We start from the raw sequence: 25,323 nt of genomic DNA, 5'->3' as shown, positions 1-25,323 counted from the left end.
AAGAATTCTCGATTGAAACTTTGGAAGATGGAACCTCAAATCACAATCCCGTGTAATTGACAATTGGAGAAGAACCAAGAGAAAAACTGATGGAAATAAGAGAATGTACCAATTGGGCTAAATACAGCCATTTAATACAATCGGAAATAACAGAAATTCCAACAATAAGCACTCCGGAGGATCTGGAATGTGCGGTTGATAAACTGGAAGAGATTATATTGAAAGCTTACGAAAAAAACACGAGAAGAGTTGAGAGATCAGCACCAAGTTATCCGCATGGCGATACGCCTAAAGAAGTAAAAGATCTTATACGAGAAAATGGAAGACTCAGAAGAATATATCGGATGAATAAAAATGATCTGAATAGAAGGAACCTCAACCGCCATAGCCCACCAAAAAGGCCCTGAAAGATCTAAGAACAAGCAGATGGAACAAAAGGGTTTCAGAACTGAATACAATCGATCATTCTGCATGGAGAATGCAAAAAAGCCTACGAAACTACTATGAAAAGACTAAAATTCCACCTTCACACGGAGAAAGGGGAATGGCGTATAGGTACTAATACTGATAAGGCAGATGCATTGGCGGACTCGATCGAACGAGAATCGAGAATAAATTACAGGATAGACGACGATAATGAAGATTTGGAAGAACTGGTTGAAGAAAAGGATGAAGAAACGGATGAATTACCAGCGGCTGCTGAAATAGACAAGCCAACATCGCCAAATGAAATCAGGGTGATAATTAAAAGTTTGAAGAAGAGGAAAGCTCCCGGAAGTGATAAAATAACGAATGTTATGTTAAAGAAATTACCAAGAAAAGGTATAGCCGCTCTAACAAATATAGCGAATGGAATCATGAGGACAGAACACTAGCCAGAAGAATGAAAAACAGCGGAAGTCATAGTATTCAATAAACCATTCAAAGAGAAGAAGTTCCCACAAAACTATAGACCGATAAGTCTACTGTCGGCGTTAGGAAAAGTAGTAGAAAGGATTATCGCCACGAGGCTAAAGAGGAAACCGAAAATATGAAACTGATACAATTAGGATTCAGAAGAGAGCATTCAATAGAGCAACAATTATTAAGGCTCACAGAGTACATTACAGAGGGATTTCAAAATAAACAAGTCACAGGTCTTGTTTTACTAGACGTCGCCAGAGCATTCGACAGAGTATGGCATGAAGGTTTAATATACAATATGAGATGCGCTGGATATTCGATCCAAATATGCAAGTTGATCCGGAATTATCTCAAAAATAGAAGATTTTATGTGAAAGTGGAAGGAGAATGCTCCACAAAAAGAGATATAGAGGTTGGAGTACCCCAAGGGTATTAATTGGGCCAGTTCTGTACAACATATACATTCACGATATTCCGAAGAATCCAAGAACCATGCTTACGTTATATGCTGACGTCACAGGCAAAGCAACTCGACACCGCAACTCAGAAGTAATAGAACGAGTTCTACAAGAAACGATTGACGAAACAAATGACTGGTGCATAAAGTGGAAAATCAAACTCAATGGACAAAAGAGCCAAGCAATATTACTACAGAAGAGAAGTTTGCGACCCACAACGAATCTGTAAGGTGAAGGCGAAGAAATCGACTGGAAAAATGAAGCCAAATATTCAGGAATAACGCTCGACAAAGGACTTACTTGGAAAAGTCATATCAAACAAGCAATCGACAAAACGAAAGCAGCGATGAATAGACTCTACCCTCTAATAGGAAAAAGAAGCCACATGTCGAAAGAGACAAAATTGAAGATATTCAAAGCCGTTGCTAGGCCTCAACTGACTTATGGATCAGTTACCTGGGGTTTCGCGGCAAAGAGCCATATCAAAAGAATTCAGGCCACTGAAAACAAGCCGCTACGATGTGCAATAGATGCACCTTGATTTGTCAGGAATAGACAGAATTATAGGGACCTAAAATGGGAAACCATAACGGAATTCATGAACAGAAAAGCAGAGAAATTACTCGAAACAGCGAAAAACCATCCGAATCAAGAACTCAGGAGACAAGTGGACGACGACCCAGAGGAAGACAGAAGGAGAATGCGAATTTACCCAAGGGGACCAAGAGATCAATTAGGAAGAGATTAAAATAAGAACATAAACTTATTTAAAAATCCAATAAAGTGTTACCCTATAGAGGATTAACACATAAATTCCAGCATGATAGTGTGCGAGAAGAAAACCGACTTAGAGATGAACGGTTTATAGGCAAATGCCCGGAACCAATATTCAAGAGGCAGTTAAGGGTTTTTAGTGGGTCTCGAGCTCAGGAGAGTGAGAATCCCCACACTTGTTCCCCCTCCGGAGTGGGTGGTTCGTCTGACTTGCAGATTTTCCCTCTGCTTCACCACAAGAAAAACAAGCTTTCTTTGTGATCTTCCTCCTTCATTGGCGTAGTCCTCAAAGCCCTCTAATATATCTAGTTTTTTATCGTAATCTAATCGTTTCTTCAGAGAAACTTCGCCCATCAGAATCACACATTTCGTTTCGAATATTTCCATAGTTCTCGCCTTATATTTCAGTTTTTTTATAAGGATTGTGTCAAACCCTGTTCTCAGGTTGCTTACCCGAATCCAACTCCTCAAAGTATTCACTGACGGTAAATTAAAACGAAGTTTATGCAACAAATAAATGTAAAGAGAAGGCGACTTATAATACATCGACAAAACAATTTTTCTCTCCGCTGCGGACCACGTGTATGGTTCGTGTTTAATTTGTAATATTATTGTATAATATTATAATAATATAGTTTTTACTGCAGGGTTCAACTCTTCCAATGCTTTCGTCAATTGGTTATTTATGGGCGATTGGATGCTGGATATTCTCGATTGATTTCTTCGAAGTTTTTGATGAAGGACATGCAACTTCTTCGCTTTCAGAATTTTATTTTCTCTTGTGAGTTCCTTCAGTCTGCTTAGGCTTTTTAACTTTCCTTAATGTGTTTTTTACGAGTGGTGCGTTTGTAATTTTGACATCTAAAGGTGAAATAATAAATTTTTATTGCTTTATACATAGCTCAAATAAGGCCGGCACAATTTTGGAAGAATTTGTACATAAAATAGGCTTTCTATAACAACAGAGATGATGATGTATTTTATCTGAATATTTCCGAACTACTCTGAACCAGACTATTCCGGGTAACTCTATTGTATTTTCTTGAGGAATTCATATAATTCGAAGTAAAGAAAACAAATTGTAAAATACGAGAATCTTCTTAAGTACGTCTGTGAATAAATGTCAAAAACTTTGAGACTCGAATCCTCGATGAAAATAACTAAGGGTACATCATATAATATTCTTTCGAAATTACCCACCCTTCCAAAACACTCTAGAAGGTGTTGACGGTTTAACTCTGCGAATAATAATAAGATACATAATGTGAAGCAATATGCAGTTGTTTTTCGCATATTTCTTTCAACCCCTCATCTCCATTATCGATGTTTTTATTCACCACCTGATTTTTCTGCAATAAGTTTTTTGTAAGGGAGATATTTCAAAAATTCTCTTTTTGATGATTCTTTATTCAATTCAGAAGAAAATGTTATCTGGAAAATTTCGATACATATTATCATATTATTTCGTTTGAAAAAGCAAGATTTGCCAGGAACGTTATTCTTCTTACAGAATATTTGGTATGGTGATTACGGCCTTCTCGACAAGAGAGCAATAAAGTTTCAACTTTTATGGCACTTTATGGCCCTCCTGTTCACAAAGGTCCGGTAACAATCGAGCAGATTGGAATATCTTGATGCTGCCTGATATGTTTGTTCTTGTTAGAGGTGAAGAACAATTCTGTTTTAATTGCTTGATGTCTTATATGAAGTGATTCAAAATTCAAGGTTGTATGATTCTTTAGTAATCCGTTGGAATATAGGATTGTTCTCATCCTCTTCGGTGAAACTTTCAACACAAAAAAGAAAGAAAGCTTCAGTATACCTTTGAACATTGTGTATTAATTGAATACTCAAAGCTATGAATGAAATTATCTTATGATCCTAAAATCGATATCAATTGAAATTTCTGATGAACAATCTGAAAAAAGGTATCATTGTATTTTCGAATTTTGTTAGTATCTAAAAAGAAGAGTTTTTGTCACGAAAATATCCTTAATTTGCTTCAGAGTAAGATTTTTTGTCTTGAATTGATTGTACAAAACACAGTGTTGAATATACGGGGTGTTAAACGATTCGATAGGTCCAATAATTTTAGTATAGCTATATTTCCTGAATAATTTTAGTGCAAAAACTTCATATTAAAATAGGTACGCAAAAGCTTAGTTACGGACGATTTCGAAATTTTGAGCGTGTATCAGAAAACATTGAATTTCTTTTCGATGATTCTTCAGTTACCTATGCGATTTCCAGTCAACTTTTTCCTTACCGAATATATCGAAGAACTAACAACAGAGAATCAATCATTGAATGGTCGAAAATAATTCATAATTCGATGTGTTGCTCATAACTGAATTATGGATTCAAAACAAATCGATATCGAATTTTCAATAAAGAAGTGTTTATTCCATGTTCAAGATTTGTAAGACCAGGCACAAAAATGTTTCAGTCCAGCCCTGTCGGTCCCAAAAATTCTGACCACTTTACAAGCTCTTGGGCTGAAGAAAACAGATTTCTTCTAGAATAAAATGCCCCAAAATTTCTCGACTGAATCATATACTTCTCTTAATATCCGATAGGCACCGCCACTTTACGGCGTTAAAATTTCGGCTTCAATCTGATGAATAGAGGTTGTTCCTCTAGGGGGGTTAATACTCAAGGGTTGTAGTTCAACCCCTTTTGATATATGGACTACTCGGATGGGGAGGGGTAGTGAAACATTATTTACTTAAGCTGGAAATAACACAGAAATGGTTGTTGAAGATAATATATAATAGACCATATCGCTACCCTACTGAAAAACTGTTCCTTGAATCTGCCGTTATGAATCTCCGACAACTGTATATGCTCGTGCTTGTAGTGCATCGATTTAAAAATATCCCATCTGCGGAGTTTAATGAGCATTTCCATGAGACACGAAATAGAGGGCGAATAATCATAACACACAGAACTACTAAGACCATAGGGTAGCGGTCGCACACATTTTTAGCCCCTCGGGTGTTCAATTATATACCAGCATGTATCAAAGCAAGTTTCACCTTGAAAACCTTCAAATCAAAGTGGAGAATGTTAACGCCTAAACGGCAATGAATAAAATAAAAAGGAAAAATTCAAATACATACCACCCGACAATATGAATATCGACGATCTGAATTGAGCTAGCCAATTTGCCATCGTCAAGGCCCTAAATGGAGTACGCTCCACCGAAGAAAAGCAGATGCTGACCATGGTTTCGGCCTCATTTGGCCTCATCAGAGCAACATAGCATTTTTCCACGGTGGAGAACGTTTGGAATTGATGGAACTTTATTCCATTATCATATTCTGCCGTGATCTGAGCGCGTCCCAAACTTCTCAATTCATCATGCGTCCGATATTCGCAGAGCGAATCGGCGTACTGTATTGGAGAAAATATGGGACATATGCTATTGTCTTCGTCTTGGTTTCTATCTGGTGGGGATTGAATCGGACACCGTTTCATGTTGGGTGGCGCTCTAGGTAAATATTATCCAGTAGAACACGCCAACATTGAATAAAGTTCCATCAATTCCAAACGTTCTCCACCGTGGAAAAATGCTATGTTGCTCTGATGAGGCCAAATGAGGCCGAAATCATGGTCAGCATCTGCTTTTCTTCGGTGGAGCGTACTCCATCTAGGACCTTGACGATGGAAAATTGGCTAGCTCAATTCAGATCGTAACACTTGTCGATATTCATATCTTCGGGTGGTATGTATCTGAATTTATCCTTTTTACTTCAAATCAAAGTTGGTTACAAGGTTACAAATTTATTAGATATTGAGAACTGGTATGTTCATGCCTGAAAAGTGGTGGTGGGAACCATGGTCGCAGCGACAGCTTAATTGAGTACTGGCGAGCCTTGTAAAAAGGACTTGTGCAATTGTGATGTATCCGTTGAAAGAAAAAAAAAAGAAATGTATATATGTGTGTTGATAAATAAATAGAAAAGAAAGGTCTTGTAAGCAAATGCCTCAAACAAGGTGCCTTCGCACATTCGAGGTGTAAGATAGTTTATTGATTGTTGCCTTTGTTGGTTATGGCATTGTTTTAAATAGTTGAATAGATAATGAAATGTTTTTGAACAATGTTAATTTTGTTCAATAAACTTATAATAATAATATAAATAATATGAAATATATCGCCAAGGATGCCTCAGTGGCGGACGATAGCTGTCGTTATGGCTGTGCAACACATGGAACTATCCAGCACATCACCGGGGGATGTTTCCTTATAACAATTACCATCCGGATGCTGTATTGGAAAATGAACATCACAAGCTCTACTGGGATCGCACGGTTCTCACAGACCGGAAAATAACCCACAATAGACCAGACCTCATACTGCTCAATAAGGATGAAGACAGAGCACTATTCATCGACGTGACAATTCCAAATGATAACAATCTTCTAGATAGGCACACTGAAAAAATTTCAAAATACAGAGATCTCGAGGAACAAACCAGAACACAGTGGAAGCTGAAAGATATCAAGACCATCCCTATTGCCATTTCATCTACAGGCCTGATACCGAAGAAACTACTAGAGAACTTGAGGAAACTTCAGTTGGACGAAAATATCTTTAGTCATGCAGAAGGCGGTACTGCTCGGAACGGCGAGAACTGTACGCAAGTACATGGGGAATGCAGAGGAACACCGTCTGCTCTGACAGGAAGTGCGTGTGGAGCAGGAATCCAACCTACAGCAGGGAGCCGAGGAGCGACCCGGACCCGACCACCACCACGAGCCCGAAAACCTGGAAAGAGCTCCAACAGAGCTCAATCCTTTTGATATCTGGGATAAGTGAATTTTCCTCTGGAAAGGAGTGTGAAAGCCGCAAGGCTAAAGTCATAATAATAATGACCTTTGTACAGTGAAGCGTCGAGCCAGCAGGAAGATATGGTCAAACAAGTAGATGAAGCAAAAATAGAAAGTTTAATTCTTCAGTTAATATACCTAGGTACAAAAGTTGTTAGACGAACATAAAGACGAGAAGTTTGGTATAATCTTCTTTGGTTCAGAAAATATTTCATTCTTCTTCAAACTCCAGAAGAAAGCTAATATAAGAATAATGGAAAGGTTAATGTTTAGGGAATCGTGTAGACGACACTTCAGAAGGAATGGCATTTTGAAATTATATGCATAAGAATGTTTGATATTTCTGTTTAAACACAAAGATCTGTTTTCTCATCATCTAAATATCAAAACGAATTCTTGTACGAGTACATTATCATTCAATTTGCCCAAAAATAATCAATTAACTACTCGGAGGCAAACAGTTCACATGCTTGAAATTTTTCAACAAACTGGAACTTTTCAACAAGAAAATTTTTAACTTATAATTGAACATGGAACCATATAGTAGGGAAGAATTTTCTTGGTGAAAAACGTTTTTTATTGACGCTTTTTCATTTCTCTCCTTTTTCAACTTGACTTGTTTTGAAATAAAGATCTTTATATATGTGGTGGTTTTCTGTCATAGTTCATGAGTGGCCCGGATAAGTTGGGTTCAGTGTGCTTAGATTATTACGGTTCAAATAGTTATTACACATTACTGCAACATCTACATACGAAATTTCTCTGGCGTATCAGTTCATAATATTGTATGATCTTCTGCCTAGCACTGTTGAGTTGCTCAATAACATACAATTAATAAAAAAAAAACATCCAATGTATCTTGTATAAGAAAATTTACTATAGTAATGATTTTTAATGAATGTCGTTGTATAATAACTCCAGAAGATGAATTTTTTTATTCTTCATTTAACTTGTCCTATACATTGTGAATGTCTTGAAGGATCAATAAATATTTTGAGTGAAATTTTAGTGAAGTTCCTCTTGCCTTAGAACTCTCTTTCAGTATTTTGATATCCATTGATGCAAGATGATTTTATTTGAAGAATTCAACATTCTTGTAACTAGCCATTAATTTCTCTGAGAGATATATCCACTTCAAACCATTGCATCAGATGCATGATTTTTTTGAATTCAACAATTGATGTAACGTCTTCAACATTTAGCCGGAGGAGATAACCAACATTAACTTTTCCCAAGCAACTGCATATTATTATGTGTCAATTAATTAATTTTCACTGATCTCTTGTACACTCCAAGCAAATAACTAGATTAGGAATCCCTTCAACCAGTTGTATAAACGTTAGTTATGTTCATCACATATCTTTGAATTTGTTTTTTGAAGAAAATACGTAATAACTGATAACTGATTATGTAGAACTGACATCATAGCCCTGATTTAAAACCCAAAAATGATTTGACAAGCGTCATAACCCCAAATTTTCGTACTATAGATAAGGGATTGTGTTAAATTTCCATGTCCAACCGAGTGCTAAAATAAATTTGAATGAAATATATAAGAGAGTGTCTTTTGCGATTCTCCACCCCACAGTGGTTTACAGTAAATTACATCAATGCACAACACTTACCTTGATAGATTTTTCACAGGCATTCCTGCGAAGTCCAGGATACTCTTTCCTGCAGCAAGTTAGATGGACGAATCCAAATATTCCAGAAAACAGAATCTGCAAACAACAGATTCAAAATGATTCTTAAGATATAACACTTATATGTGGAATTGAAAGGCGTAAAGTCATTTTATTTTTTTCGATAGGTGTGAAATGATGTATTCCAAGTATTTAGTGAATTAGTTAATATTAGTTAGAGCGCTTTCGGCTTATGACAGCCATCTTCAGGACCTCTACAAAAATTAACAAGTCGATAAAATATCATGATGTGTTGATAGAACTTTGTACTCACTTGTCAAATCAAAATAAAAAGGAAATGGACAGTCATTCGACCAAATCGACAAATAAAAAATGCCACGGAAAATTTCACTCTCAAACAACAATAAAATATTAATAATATAATCAATATAAAAGTACTAAGGTGGTAATAAGTACGTGACTGAAACTGATCAAAAATATCAGGTTAGATCATAGAACACAACAAACAGAACAATAAATCATGACATAGAGAACAATCAATAAAAGAATAACATAAACATCAAAAGCAGATACAACCATATGCATCCTTATACATCTGTTCATCGAATAAAAACAGGGTTAAAGATCAGCTCACAAAGAAATTAGCTTATAACAAACAAACAAATAAATACGTAAATAACCAAATTAAATTACAAATAAAATGTGAGCAACCATTCACGTCTCATAGTCTCTTAAACAAAGGTGTATATGATTTATTCAAACATAGGTTTGTCTGAATGTTCAAACAATTACAGTTCTTAGAAATTTCATCCTCGATATGAACACTTTCAAGAAATTCAGGTGATTTTTGACAGGTTTCTAGGTCGACGAATTATTCAGAAAACCAGGTTTTGGAAAAAAGGCCAACTAGTTTCGACTTTATTATAAAATCTTCATCAGGGCTCTGAAATGGTACAACAAAACTACAATAATTTCGGATGTTCGAAACTTATAATTAAAGATCAAAACCTTATTTAAAAAAAATATTTTCAAAATACATACACACACATATACTATTATAAATGAGGAAAAGGGTTCGGAAAAATTGTGAGAACTTTTAACTTACATTTTCACCTTTTGTGGTTCTGTTGTCATAAATTTCGATGTCATAAATTAAAATTAAAGAGAATAAATTACTGCTCGCATCTAAATCTTTGAAAAGACTGATGTGATGATGTTAAATTATCAAGTTAGATGTTTCTGGAGTATGCGCGGACAATTATGGCAATTTATACACTCGGGTTGGACAACAAGCTTCTATTTATTCTTTATTTTTCCAATTAAATAATAATATGCGGTATTCAACCTTTCTATATCGTTTCTTTTGTTAATGGAATTTTCGTCTTGTTTTATGGATATCATTTCATCTAATAACCGTTTTTTTGAATTTGTTTGCCTACCCAATATTTTTACTGACCTAGGATCGAAATTAAAGGAATGAAGAAGACTTCCTACATGCTCCGCGAGTGCCGTATTATTTTCCTTTTTGTTTTTCAAAGGATTAAGGATGTTGAGTGAGTCTCTTTTGTGTTCTGAGATTCTGTCCTTAAGGTAGCGACTAGTTTGACCAATATATGTGGCTGGACAGTCGTTACAAGATATTTTATATACCATGTTACTTATTAATTCTTTGGGAGTTGCACTTTTGGTTTTTGTGAAAAATTGTTTTATAGTATTGTCAGATTTGAAGGCAATATTTACGTTTAATCTGGTGAATATATTTTTAATTTGCTCTCCTAAATTTTCAACGTAAGTTAAACTGAAATATTTTTGGTTTTCTTTTTCTTCCTGTGGTCTGTGGTGCTCAGGTTCACTCTTGTTCAGAATTTTTTTTATGAATTTTGTAGGATAGTTATTTTTTTCTAGAATTGTTTGTATTTTAATGATGTTTTTTTCGTGAAATTCATTATCAGAAAGTTTGAGAGCTCTATGTTTCAAATTATTAATTATGTTAATTTTTTGTGCCATATGGTGTTTTGAATTAAAATTGAGTATTCTCCCGGAAAACGTTGGTTTTTGGTACCAATCTGTAATTATTCTATTATCTCGTCTGATCAATAAAGTATCTAGAAAAGGTAGTGAGTTATTATGTGATTCTATTTCAATAGTGAATTTCAAGCGGGGATGAATGCTATTGAATGCTGCTAAGATTTCATCCTTTTTATCGAAAGGTATTGACGTGATAATGTCATCAACATATCTTTTAAAAAATGGTATCCCAAAACTCAACTTATCAATAGCCAAATTCTGAACTTCCACCATTACTATGTCAGATGTTACCGGTGCCAGATTATTTCCCATACCCAATCCAAATATTTGCCTGAAAAATGCATCATTAAACATAAAATAACTATTTTCGATGCAAAACGTGAACAGTTGTAAAAATTCTTCAACTGATAGAGTTGTATGAGGCTCAATTTTCCCCCATTTTTTTTCGATTATTGTTATCGCCAAGTCAAGTGGAACATTTGTATAGAGTGAGACTACATCTAGTGAAATTAGTATGTATCGGTCCGGAATTGTAACTGTTTTTAAATATTCAACTAACTCAAAGGAATTTCTAGTGTATCTATCATCTTTCTCAAAGGCATGGTTTAGAAGTTGGGCTAAATATTTACTAAGGTTATATAAGGGGCTTCCGATGTATGAGACAATTGATCTTAAAGGGTTATTTAATTTATGGATTTTAGGTAAGAAGTATATCCTAGGACAAATGAGGAAAAGGGTTCATTTATAATAGTATATGTGTGTGTATGTATTTTGAAAATATTTTTTTTAAATAAGGTTTTGATCTTTAATTATAAGTTTCGAACATCCGAAATTATTGCAGTTTTGTTGTACCATTTCAGAGCCCTGATGAAGATTTTATAATAAAGTCGAAACTAGTTGGCCTTTTTTCCAAAACCTGGTTTTCTGAATAATTCGTCGACCTAGAAACCTGTCAAAAATCACCTGAATTCGTACTCATAGGTCTCATCATCATTCATCGTGAATCATCGAGGTAACCTTGAAGACTTGAGATGGATAACATTACTGCAGGTTTTTACGCACACATGAGAAGACATTACAGCGAAGACATAAATAAGATTATTAAAAAATGGCAGTCAACAACAATGAAGTTAGCTCATTTTGAGAACCACAGGAAGTTTTTATTAAACTGTAAGAATCAATGTATTTACCCCATTCATATTCAACACTCAATTAATTATTCTCTACTCATGCATGAAAATAAAAACATCTCAGATAAATATAACACAATAGTCAGTACATTCAAAGGTAAAATATTGAAATTAGAGATATCAATCATTCATTGGAAATTGAATGTATTTAGAAGAAAAGCTTTTGAAATGAAATCTTTATTAGCTAATCAACTGCCTGAGGATATAATGCAAATACTGATTACTAAAAACAAAAAAATTTCGAGACTAGAATATTCTAAAACAAAAAGGAAACAGCTTAAAAAATTTTCTAACTTGAAATCTGCCTCATTTAATTTTAGTGATAATGTAAGAAGTGACGAAAAGTGGTTCGTGAATTTAACAAATATAGAGTTCCCAGAAAATATCAAGTATTTACTCAGCTTGGGAGATAAATTTAATTTGCCGTATTCAAGTCCAACACAACCTTTGAAAGAAATAATTATTGATATAGAATATATCCTTTCAACATGTAATGATGAAGATAGCACCAACTTAGCACGCAGTTCCTTGATTAATTCCATCACCAATTTTATTAGGTCAAAAAACCAAGAAACCGACAAGTTAAATAACATATTGCGGAAGTGGATTAGGGAAACAAAACAATTTCTTAAAACCAACGAAAATATCATTATAACGAAAGCTGATAAAAGTAAAACAACAGTTGCCATATTCAGAGAAGAATACGACCAAAAAGCTTTAAATATTTTGGATGATAACACAACTTACTGCCAAATTAATGAAGATCCAACCAAAAATGTTCAGTCTAAATTGAATAAAATTGTAACTAAATTATACAAGGAAAAAAAGATCGGAGAGAGCACTTACAAACTCTTAAAATGCACTAATGGTCTATGTCCTAGGATATACTTCTTACCTAAAATCCATAAATTAAATAACCCTTTAAGACCAATTGTCTCATACATCGGAAGCCCCTTATATAACCTTAGTAAATATTTAGCCCAACTTCTAAACCATGCCTTTGAGAAAGATGATAGATACACTAGAAATTCCTTTGAGTTAGTTGAATATTTAAAAACAGTTACAATTCCGGACCGATACATACTAATTTCACTAGATGTAGTCTCACTCTATACAAATGTTCCACTTGACTTGGCGATAACAATAATCGAAAAAAAATGGGGGAAAATTGAGCCTCATACAACTCTATCAGTTGAAGAATTTTTACAACTGTTCACGTTTTGCATCGAAAATAGTTATTTTATGTTTAATGATGCATTTTTCAGGCAAATATTTGGATTGGGTATGGGAAATAATCTGGCACCGGTAACATCTGACATAGTAATGGTGGAAGTTCAGAATTTGGCTATTGATAAGTTGAGTTTTGGGATACCATTTTTAAAAGATATGTTGATGACATTATCACGTCAATACCTTTCGATAAAAAGGATGAAATCTTAGCAGCATTCAATAGCATTCATCCCCGCTTGAAATTCACTATTGAAATAGAATCACATAATAACTCACTACCTTTTCTAGATACTTTATTGATCAGACGAGATAATAGAATAATTACAGATTGGTACCAAAAACCAACGTTTTCCGGGAGAATACTCAATTTTAATTCAAAACACCATATGGCACAAAAAATTAACATAATTAATAATTTGAAACATAGAGCTCTCAAACTTTCTGATAATGAATTTCACGAAAAAAACATCATTAAAATACAAACAATTCTAGAAAAAAATAACTATCCTACAAAATTCATAAAAAAAATTCTGAACAAGAGTGAACCTGAGCACCACAGACCACAGGAAGAAAAAGAAAACCAAAAATATTTCAGTTTAACTTACGTTGAAAATTTAGGAGAGCAAATTAAAAATATATTCACCAGATTAAACGTAAATATTGCCTTCAAATCTGACAATACTATAAAACAATTTTTCACAAAAACCAAAAGTGCAACTCCCAAAGAATTAATAAGTAACATGGTATATAAAATATCTTGTAACGACTGTCCAGCCACATATATTGGTCAAACTAGTCGCTACCTTAAGGACAGAATCTCAGAACACAAAAGAGACTCACTCAACATCCTTAATCCTTTGAAAAACAAAAAGGAAAATAATACGGCACTCGCGGAGCATGTAGGAAGTCTTCTTCATTCCTTTAATTTCGATCCTAGGTCAGTAAAAATATTGGGTAGGCAAACAAATTTAAAAAAACGGTTATTAGATGAAATGATATCCATAAAACAAGACGAAAATTCCATTAACAAAAGAAACGATATAGAAAGGTTGAATACCGCATATTATTATTTAATTGGAAAAATAAAGAATAAATAGAAGCTTGTTGTCCAACCCGAGTGTATAAATTGCCATAATTGTCCGCGCATACTCCAGAAACATCTAACTTGATAATTTAACATCATCACATCAGTCTTTTCAAAGATTTAGATGCGAGCAGTAATTTATTCTCTTTAATTTTAATTTATGACATCGAAATTTATGACAACAGAACCACAAAAGGTGAAAATGTAAGTTAAAAGTTCTCACAATTTTTCCGAACCCTTTTCCTCATTTATAATAGTATATGTGTGTGTATGTATTTTGAAAATATTTTTTTTAAATAAGGTTTTGATCTTTAATTATAAGTTTCGAACATCCGAAATTATTGTAGTTTTGTTGTACCATTTCAGAGCCCTGATGAAGATTTTATAATAAAGTCGAAACTAGTTGGCCTTTTTTCCAAAACCTGGTTTTCTGAATAATTCGTCGACCTAGAAACCTGTCAAAAATCACCTGAATTCGTACTCATAGGTCTCATCATCATTCATCGTGAACTTTCAAGAAAATCTAACCTAGTATAATTTCTACTGTTGGTCTGTAGTATAATCTTTGAATTATCCTGAGGGCTGAATGAATGATTGTTAAAACTAATGTGATGACCAAAGACTGACTTATCTGGGTACCTCGAATGCTCGGAAATTCTCACTTTCAATTGTCTGCACGTTCTTCCTATGTATGTGGCGTCACAATCGTTACAATTCAACTTATATACGCCACTTTTGTCCAAGGGATTAATTTTGTCCTTTGAATTAATGAAAAACTTTCCCAGAGTGATACTTGGTTTTGCGGCGATTTCAATATTGTCATAAGATCTTTTCAAAATCTTAACTGATCTGTCGAAAATGTAGCGATCAAAGTAAGGAAGACAGAAGAACCTTTTTGGGACAGTATCGGTGATGGATGGATACGCCGATGTGACCAATTTTTTGTGTTTTATTTTCCTCATTATCGAATCGACAATAAATGGGTCGAAGCCATTATTAAATGCCAGCTGTCAGATGAACCCCAGCTCCAAGTGAAAATTCTCCTCTGACAAAGGGATGGTTAAGAGTCTATTAACATACGAATTGAAAGAAGCCAACTTATGTGACATGGGGTGGCAAGAATGAAAATTAATCAGTGTGTCCGTCTGTGTTGGCTTGTGAAAAATTTTGAATTCCAAACTGCGACCACACCTCATGATGGTCAGATCAAGATAGTTAATGGAACCTTCCGACTCCAACTCCATCGTAAAAGAAACTCCCGGATGTATTTTGTTAATTTCCCCCAACAACAACAATGTTATTTTATTGACCGCTCCGGGTTACCTCAGTGTTTTAATCCAGGGTCCCTCTTATTTCTTATATTCATTAATGATCAATGCAATGTAATTAGATCAAAGAAACTTTTTTCTGCGAATGATCTCAAAATTTTCAGAGTGATTCGCTATATACATGATTTTTATATGCTGCAGGAAGATATTGGACGATTATATGAATGGTGCACTATGAATGAACTACCTTTAAATATCGGTAAATGTAAAATTATGACTTATTCAAAGAAATCTAACCACCGAAGAATTCAATTATAATGTTGGCACCAATGTGTTCAAAAGGCTAAACGAATATAACGATTCAGGTGTCTTGTTCTATAGCAAGCTTTCCTTCGACCTACACATCAGTAGGATTATCTGTGAAGCCAATAGAACTCTCTGTTTCGTTTTGCGCAATTGTAAGGAAATTTCTAATATACATATAAGCTATTCAGTTAGTATATTTCAGTTTAGTACGTACCAAACTTGAAAACTGTGCTTTATGGAATTCTATTCACGGGCAATAAAATATAGCGTTAAAATCTGTACAAAATAAATCTTTGTACTACAAAGGACATAAAGTTTACCCTATTCGCCATTATAACTATAACTCACTACTGGTCGAGTTTGAGAACGAGGAGAGAAATTTCAGGTGCAATCTTTGATTTCAAATTGGTCAATGTTCAGGTCGATTCGATGTACCTGCTCTCTCTGTTCAAAACACCCTGAATTATATCCAGAACAAATTTAACTTTCAGAATGAATGTTTCCACTATACAACATCATTTTCATAGTCCTGTGGCATCCACCTTCAGAAGCTTGAATCGTTTGCCCTCAGTTGATATGTTTTTCCTATATATTGTTCAGTTTAGGAAGCAATTGTATTTATTGATAAGAAACTATTTTTTTTGCTGATTGTTTGGTTTCCTCGTCTAACGACGGCTTGAGGATTAGCAAACATACATGTGTGTGTTTGCTAATTGTATACACCTGTAATTGGGCATTTGCCTGTTGGATGTGAAAAGTTGAATAAATAAATAAATATCATAAAACCTTGCATGTCTATATCCTAAAAAGGGAGCGCAGTAAATAATTCTTTTATATAGGACGTTCAAAACAATTTCTCGTCAAGTTATTTATGGGTTTTGACATAGGTGCAAAATTTTTTTCATTTCTATTTATCATCTGTCTTCCTCATTATAGGAAATTTTAGGTGCAATGAACCCTTACGACGTAACATAGTTAAATATTAGTCCAGCCTGCAGCACTTTGGTCAAGGTATTGGCTTGCAGAAAGCAGTATTCTTCGGGAAATTTCGAGTCATCAGATCGCATAAATTAAAAGTGCCGCTTGTAACTAGACGCTGTAAGGGCAGGATGAAGAACTTTCTCAAGAATATGGAACATGTTTTTTAGGGAGTGTAAACAAAAATTTAGAGTGTCACACTCCTAAGAGAATGGTCACACAAAGGGTGGCTAAAATATTTTTCCTCGCACATGAATAAAAAAAAATTATGCTACTAATATTTATATATTAAACAAACAGGGTGAAATTCCGTTTGTTGAAATATTGTTGGGAAGGACACGAACACATTTGCGATTTCGTAGTGAAGCTTTGACTAGAGAAATAACTCCTTTAAATTCTTTGAGAATCCGATTTCATCAGAAGTTACACTAACTTTTGTTTTTCAAATGGCTTTATCCTATGTTTGTCCTATAAACTATGTCATCTTATATAACCTTAATAAAATCTACGTTGAAAAGTAATATAGGTGCCCTCAAAGGTATATTTTCTGAGATAACTGGACGCACAAATATTCTCGATCATAGGTATTTCTAATTTTATTAGAATTCATAACGGCCGGTTTCATAATCAAACCTAAAGCCGCTTTAACTTCAAAGCTTCCTCTAACCCTACTAAAAATGACAGTAAAGGAAGCTTTAAGCCTAAAGTGACTTTAAATTTGATTATGAAACCGGACGTAAGTGATTGTTTTTCAACCTGTCCAAATTTCTGCGATATTTTACTTATTTCAAACATGGACGTGAATACTGCGGAATCTAATTTTATTTCTGAAAATAAAAACAAAAGTTGAATTACTGTGTTTTCATAAGCCCGCCCCCCTCACAATAAATATTCAATAGGATCTCCATTCTGCTAGAGACATTTCAAAATTCGATCCTGGACAGACCTCGCTGCTATTTGTATTTCTAGGGATCTACGCCATGAAATGCTTCGAATATACGGACTTTCGTAAACTTTTTCCTTAATTCTACCCCATAAATCAATGTGGACAAGTTCCGGAGATTGATCCAGCCACAGAAATGGCCCCCTATCAACAACACCGAGAATACATTCTTGGTATTCCCAGGCAAGTTCAGGGGAGTGGTCAGAGCAATATGGGAAACAGAGGGATGCCTGCTGACTACCTTGCTTTGATCTTTTTGGTTTGATGTTTGATCGTGTCCTCGATTGACTCCCCTGCGCTTGCGCGCGTACCGTCAGTGACGCCCTCGTTCGAATTATTGAGGGTCTTCTCATAAAGGGTGTGTTCTGTGGGCTTTCTTTATCCTCCTTCGCAGCGCGCGTGGTTGTATTTTTTTTTATTTTTGTTTCTCTTATCTTTCCATGCTATTCGTAGCATCGATGACCGGCATACTGTAGGAAATGTAATAATTTCCTCGAAAATAAATTCACATGCCGAATTCCTACAACAAATTCGACGAGAAAATCAAAACGGAGAAACATAGGAAACCACTCCTCCTTCGTCGTACAATTTCATTGGTGCAGAGAAAATGTTCCGAAAATGGTATAAAAAGAACCCATATGGAAAGCAAAATTCAGTCACATTCACACTCAGCGATCGAGACAGACGACCACCAGCTAAGAAAATTACGCATATCGTTTCCGCATTCCAAGCCTGCACACAAAAGGTTTTTCTCAAAACCACTCCAGCTACTCGAAGACCTGCGGTCCCAACACATCTGGCAACAATTATCAGGGCGACACTTGACCTGCATCCCGAGCCTGCATTCCGGACGTCAACAGTGACCGCACATTAGGGCGAAACAAATTCGTTTTTGTTAAAACGACATCGCATATATTTTGCTCTTCAGGGCAACCCTCATAAAAGTTGGGTTGAATAAAAACTGTGATATTCTGTGGGAATATTTTATTTCACTTCCCTTTTCCCTGAAAATACTAACGATAGTTCCAGCTCAACAGACTGTTCAACCCACAAATTGGTGACCCCGACGTGATCGAAAAAGGAGCCCCGAAGAAAAATGGAACAAGAAGCAGCCCAGGTCTCAAGAGTCGCCGTTCGGATGCCAGAGTTTGTAGCCGCCGATCCCGAATTATGGTTCGCCATGGCTGAAGGAAGTTTTCTTTGCTCCGGAGTGACACAAGACCGGACGAAGTTTGGCTACATCGTAGGAGCCCTGCCAGCAAAATTTGCCGCCGAGGTGAAGGACATCATAATGAACCCACCTACCGACGGGGCCTACGAGAAATTGAAGATGGAGCTGGTGCGACGTCTGAGTGCCTCCCAAGAAGAGAAGACCCGCCGCCTACTGGAACGAGAGGAAATGGGAGATCGTAAGCCATCACAATTCCTTCGTCATTTACAGGGACTCGCAGATCGAACCTTCCCAGATGCCCTGATGAAATCCCTGTGGATGAGCCGGCTACCCAAATGTGTCCAGGTGTCATTGGCCATCATCAAGGACACAAATCTCGAAGACTTGGCAACCCATGCGGACAATATAATGGAAGCCTCTCGACCTATCGTCCACCAGATAGCGGAGACAACCAACATAGAGGCCATCATCGATAGGAAGCTGGAGCAAATGGTCTTAGGACTGAACCTGGAGATAGCAACCCTGCGGGCAGAGCTGGCAGCACACCAACGAGAACGACCCAAGAGGGATGGTAGCCGAAGCCGTTCCCACGACCGTCGAAGAAGCCAGAGTCGCAGACGATCGCCAACTGACGGAAAGTGCTGGTACCATACGAGATTTGGAGCCCGGTCCACGAAGTGCGTGCAGCCCTGCAACTACACCTCGGGAAACGAAGGGGGCCTTCACTAGAAGCGGCCAGTGATCCCAGCCCAACGACGCGCCGCTTGTTCATCACGGATCAGGACTCCAAGTTGCAGTTCCTGGTCGACACTGGAGCAGACCTGTGCGTCTTCCCACGCAGCGCAGTCACTGGCAGACGAGAGAAGTCAGACTACGTCCTTTCAGCAGCCAATGGGACACCCATCGCCACATACGGTACAACCACCCTCACGCTGAACCTAGGACTACGCCGAGATTTCACATGGAGGTTCGTCATAGCAGACGTATCAAAACCCATCATCGGCGTCGACTTCTTAAGTTTCTACAACCTGCTAGTGGACGTGAGGAACCGAAGACTTTTGGACGGAACCACCCAACTCACTACCCAAGGAGAAGTGGCTGAGTGCTCCATCCCAGAAGTCAAGACTGTCAACGGATCCTCCAGGTATCATGATCTACTAACGCAATTTCCAGAGATCACCAGACCTGCAGGAGCCCCAGGACGCATCAGGCACAACACGAGGCATCACATCAAGACGATGCCCGGACCACCAGTAGCTTCGAGACCACGACGTTTGGCACCAGATAAGTACAAGGCAGCCAAAAAGGAGTTCGAAGCCATGCTACGACTAGGAATCGCCCGTCCATCCAAGAGTCCATGGTCATCCCCACTGCATCTCGCACCAAAGAAGGGTTCTGAAGAATGGAGACCGTGTGGAGACTACCGTGCCCTAAACCCCCGGACTGTCCCCGATCAGTATCCCGTGAGACACATCCAGGACTACGCCCATATCCTCCAGGGGAAGACAATTTTCTCAACCCTCGATCTAGTGAGGGCATACAACCAGATTCCCTTGGCCGAAGAAGATGTTCCCAAGACCGCCATCACCACGCCGTTTGGATTGTTCGAGTTCCCAGTCATGACGTTTGGACTACGGAACGCAGCACAGACTTTCCAAAGATTCATCGATGAGGTTCTACAAGGACTGGACTTCTGCTTCAGCTACATTGATGACGTACTGATCGCCTCATCGTCCGAAGAGGAACACATGGAACATCTTCGGATCATCTTCGAGAGGTTCCGCAACTACTCCATCGTCCTCAATCCAGCCAAGTGTATCTTTGGACAACCTGAAGTAAAGTTCCTTGGTTACCTCGTCTCTACCGATGGAACAAGACCACTGCCAGACAGAATCCAAGACATACTGAGGTACAGTCAACCAACAACCGCCAAAGACCTTCGAAGATTCCTGGGTATGATAAACTTCTATCGTCGTTTCATACCCCGAGCATCACAGACACTTGCACCTCTCCACGACCTGCTTGTGCCAAAACTGAAAGGAAAGGCGAAGATATCATGGACCCCAGAAGCCACTGCAGCCTTTGAAGAAGGGAAGAAGATGCTAGCTTCAGCCACCTTGCTTGCTCATCCCAAGGACGCCGCTCCTCTAGCCTTAGTAACCGACGCGTCAGACACTGCAGTAGGAGCTACTCTACAACAGTTGGTCAACAGCGAATGGCAACCACTGGCATTCTTCTCCAAGAAACTGTCACCACCAGAGACTCGTTATGGAGCATACGACCGTGAACTGCTAGCCATCTACCTAGCCATCAAACACTTCAGACACATGGTAGAGGCCCGAAACTTTACCATTTTCACGGATCACAAGCCATTGACGTATGCCTTCAAGCAGAAGCCAGAGAAGTGCTCGCCCAGAAAGTTCCGCCATCTGGATTATATATCACAATTCTCCACCGACATACGCTACGTACCAGGATTGCAGAATGTCGTCGCTGATGCCCTTTCAAGAGTGGACGAAGTGACTCCCATCTTGGACTATGCAGCATTGGCCACATCGCAAGAAGATGACGACGAACTGCAGAGATATCTACAAGGTGACACAGGACTGCTGCTACGGAAGATGAAACCACATGGGTCAGAAATCGCTGTGTACTGTGATACATCCACACCTCAGGCACGTCCATTTCTCACCAAATCATTCCGCAGAGCAGCCTTCGATACCATTCACAGACTGGCACATCCCGGAGTGAATGCATCCATCAAAATGGTCAAACAACGTTTCGTATGGCCTTCAATCAACGCAGACTGCAGAAAATGGTCCCGCAGCTGTATAGAGTGTCAGCGAGCCAAAGTCACTCGCCACGTCAATGCTCCACTAGGTACTTTCATGCCACCAACACGTCGAGTCGACCACGTGCACATGGACATCATCACCATGCCACACTCTGAGGGCTACCGATACTGCCTCACCTGCGTCGACCGATTCACTAGATGGCCAGAAGCCATCCCACTCCAAAACCAGGAGGCATCCACCATCGCCAGAGAATTTTACACAAACTGGATAGCGAGGTTCGGTACTCCACTTCGGATCACCACTGATCAAGGAAGACAATTCGAGTCGAGCCTGTTCAACGAATTGAATAAGTTGACTGGCACGAATCACATCCGTACTACCGCCTATCACCCAGCAGCAAACGGCATGGTGGAGAGAATCCATCGACAACTTAAGGCAGCAATAAAATGCCACAAGAACGACCGATGGACCGAAACACTCCCAACCGTCCTCCTCGGAATGCGAGCAGCCTGGCGAGAAGACCTAAAAACAACGGCAGCAGAACTAGTATATGGAGAGCCACTCAGATTGCCTGGAGAGTTCCTGGATTCCAGAAGTACAGATGACAGCGAGAACACATCCGACTTCATAGTGAACCTGAGGCAACAAATGCGAGAAATAAGGCCCACTGACGGAAGCCACCACGTAGAGCGGACCAGCTTTATATTCAAGGACTTGGTAACTTCACCTTACGTGTTCGTCCGGCATGATGGCCCGAAGAAAGGCCTGCAAAACCCCTACGACGGACCATACGAAGTGTTGAGTCGAAGTCCAAAACACTTCATAATAAGAATGAACAACAAGGAAACGACAGTGACAATCGACAGGTTAAAACCAGCCTATGTCATCGCGGACGACGATATGGAGAACCAGCCAATGCAAGAACACCCTGTAGAACCCGATAGAGAAGATCAAACTCCAGCCCAGGAAAGAACAACTACTAGATCCGGCAGAAGAGTTCATTTTCCCAAGAGATTTCTACAATATGTTTCGTAACTTCGTCACTGGTGGGGGAGTGTGTAGGAAATGTAATAATTTCCTCGAAAATAAATTCACATGCCGAATTCCTACAACAAATTCGACGAGAAAATCAAAACGGAGAAACATAGGAAACCACTCCTCCTTCGTCGTACAATTTCATTGGTGCAGAGAAAATGTTCCGAAAATGGTATAAAAAGAACCCATATGGAAAGCAAAATTCAGTCACATTCACACTCAGCGATCGAGACAGACGACCACCAGCTAAGAAAATTACGCATATCGTTTCCGCATTCCAAGCCTGCACACAAAAGGTTTTTCTCAAAACCACTCCAGCTACTCGAAGACCTGCGGTCCCAACACATCTGGCAACAATTATCAGGGCGACACTTGACCTGCATCCCGAGCCTGCATTCCGGACGTCAACAGTGACCGCACATTAGGGCGAAACAAATTCGTTTTTGTTAAAACGACATCGCATATATTTTGCTCTTCAGGGCAACCCTCATAAAAGTTGGGTTGAATAAAAACTGTGATATTCTGTGGGAATATTTTATTTCACTTCCCTTTTCCCTGAAAATACTAACGATAGTTCCAGCTCAACAGACTGTTCAACCCACAATACTATCGACTTCGTCTTTGTATTCTGCTAGGTGTAGTATATAAGTGGGTAATATATTCATTGGCAACATGGCAAAGTTTGAAGAGTACGTTTTACGTTATTGCTCCGTCTGAAAAAAGGTCAATTAGTCGATATTATTATTACTAGAAAAGTACCTGAGGTATTAAATCTTAGTGATAAAGTCAGAGATTATATATCGAAAGGATTCAGTCGACGTTTTCCGGGTTTTGTAGAAGATTCGAGCTGTTGTTATGATGATAACCTAGAAAATGCTGATTCAATCTTGGTTGTAGAAAGTAAGCTGAAACTAGCAAATTTGGAGATCAAATATTCAAAGGAAGCTTGTGGTCGCCTAGAGAAGATATTTGATGACAAGGAACGTATTATCTCGCTGTTAGACAATTAGGCAATCCAATCACCTGTCAAAATATTTCAATGTGGCGGTCGGTTGGCAAACAACGTTTGTTTACCTTTCATAATTTGGAACTTTCGGAAGCTTTTTCTCAATATTTGACATTGATTGGTGGTAAATATCGTTTAGTTTTTTTGATATATATATAGTGAATAGTGAGAACTAAGTTTTATTCCGAAAGAAAAATGGCTGTAACAAGTATTATGGTTAATTGTGGAAGTCGTGCAGATCGGTACCATAAGGATTTTTTCGTATACCTACTGTGACAAAATCTGTGCATTACCTACATATTAACGAAGAAGGGATATGTGGTTAGCAGCTCAAGAGAGAAGATCTAACTGAATCAATTATTAGGAACCAAGGAGTATGTAGCAGACATTTCATAACGGGTAGGTACCTAAGAAGAATATCTATGTGTCTGTATTCATATACCTATAAGTGAAACAGGAAACTGAAATATAGTACATAGATATATAAATTTTATTTCACTTCAGTAATTAATGAATACAGTGCAAACAAGTTTGCATGATTTATTTCCATTAATCAAATCGAACGATACTTACACCAAAATGGTTAATTCAATGAAGAAATTATAGAGACTGATATTTTGATTATTTGACTACATAATGAAAAGGATCCACACAAGTTTTGTAAAAAAAACAGCGAAGAGAATTAGATGGAAAAGCACCAATGATGTTATGCTCTGAACTCACGAAACCCATAATTTTTGAATTTCAATTCATGCAAGGATAAAAAAACATTTTCTGAATTATATATTGAATGAATAAGAACGTGACCTTAGTGTATATACATTATCTATAAAGATATTCACCATTTTTTTGAGAAATTTAAGTAAAACAAAAATCTCTGCTTGCCAAGCAGGCGCCATATTTGACAGTTGAAAGTCACGTGGTCTGGATTCCCTAATAGTCCAAATTATCCAAATGATAGCGAAAACTGCAACTCGCCGTATCATGGAGTTACCTCCGGCGTTGCCAATGTGAAGAAAACTTCAGATGTTTTGGTGAAAAGCAAGATGCCTAATACTAAGATGGATAAAATGTAACAACAGTCTCGAAGAAAGCTGAGGCTGCTTTTAATGGTGAGAATAAAGCACAATCATTGGTTATCCGTGAAAATCTTTATGAGGAGGAAGCTGGTGGAAAATGGTCTGATGTTTTAAGAAAGAAGCGAACAAATAGGGAAAGGAATATGAAGAAACTCTGTTTCGGAACAAAAGCTACTGACCAAGATGTCACAATTGAAGGAGCTATCCGTAGGCAGTGGATCTATGTAGGAAGAATTGCTGGGAAGCAGGTTTTTGAGGACGAAATAAAAAATTACTTGAAGTAGGTTCCTAAGAAACGATTTAATCCTTGTGAAGAAGCTTAACACCGTTGGCCAAAATTCCGCATTCAGCATCGGATTACCATCTGCGGAGTCACGGAAACTGGTATACGACAGTTCCTTTTGACCTGAAGGTATAATTCTAAGGGATTTCACCTTCAATAAGCAATTTTTCCAGAAGAGCAGAGAACTCAAGGACGCAACTTAGATTCGTTGTGCCACTTCACATTCCCAAGATTAGTGCCAAGTGAGCGTTTTTGTTTACTGGTTCAAAATGTTCAAACCCTGGGTACAGCCTACAATGGTCTACAACTGATGATAAAT

The 25,323-nt window shown here is 37.7% G+C and overlaps 2 protein-coding genes across 4 annotated transcripts in view; both read right to left on the bottom strand.

Moving 5' to 3' along the window:
• Window positions 1-25,323, bottom strand: part of LOC123310102 — a 103,301-nt gene that overhangs the window by 3,583 nt on the left and 74,395 nt on the right. For all 3 annotated transcript variants that reach the window (XM_044893503.1, XM_044893496.1, XM_044893487.1), the window contains exon 4: window positions 8,591-8,686. In XM_044893503.1, coding sequence (XP_044749438.1) covers window positions 8,591-8,686 — 96 coding nt within the window. The remainder of the gene's footprint in view (window positions 1-8,590; window positions 8,687-25,323) is intronic.
• On the bottom strand, window positions 9,448-11,296 carry LOC123310093. Its single transcript, XM_044893476.1, has 2 exons — window positions 9,714-11,296; window positions 9,448-9,551 (listed from the first exon to the last, which is right to left on the bottom strand). Exon 1 carries the CDS (start codon window positions 10,988-10,990, stop codon window positions 9,905-9,907), a length of 1,086 nt encoding a protein of 361 aa, XP_044749411.1. The 5' UTR covers window positions 10,991-11,296; the 3' UTR covers window positions 9,448-9,551; window positions 9,714-9,904.

Source organism: Coccinella septempunctata, chromosome 1 (genome assembly GCF_907165205.1).
Source record: "Coccinella septempunctata chromosome 1, icCocSept1.1, whole genome shotgun sequence".
In the NCBI taxonomy this organism is placed as follows: Eukaryota; Metazoa; Arthropoda; class Insecta; order Coleoptera; family Coccinellidae; genus Coccinella; species Coccinella septempunctata.
This window is presented reverse-complemented; position numbering and strand designations above follow the sequence as displayed.

Excerpts from the sequence above, each read along its gene's own strand:
- LOC123310093 (XM_044893476.1), bottom strand. The coding sequence starts at position 10,990 with ATGTTTAATGATGCATTTTTCAGGCAAATATTTGGATTGGGTATGGGA.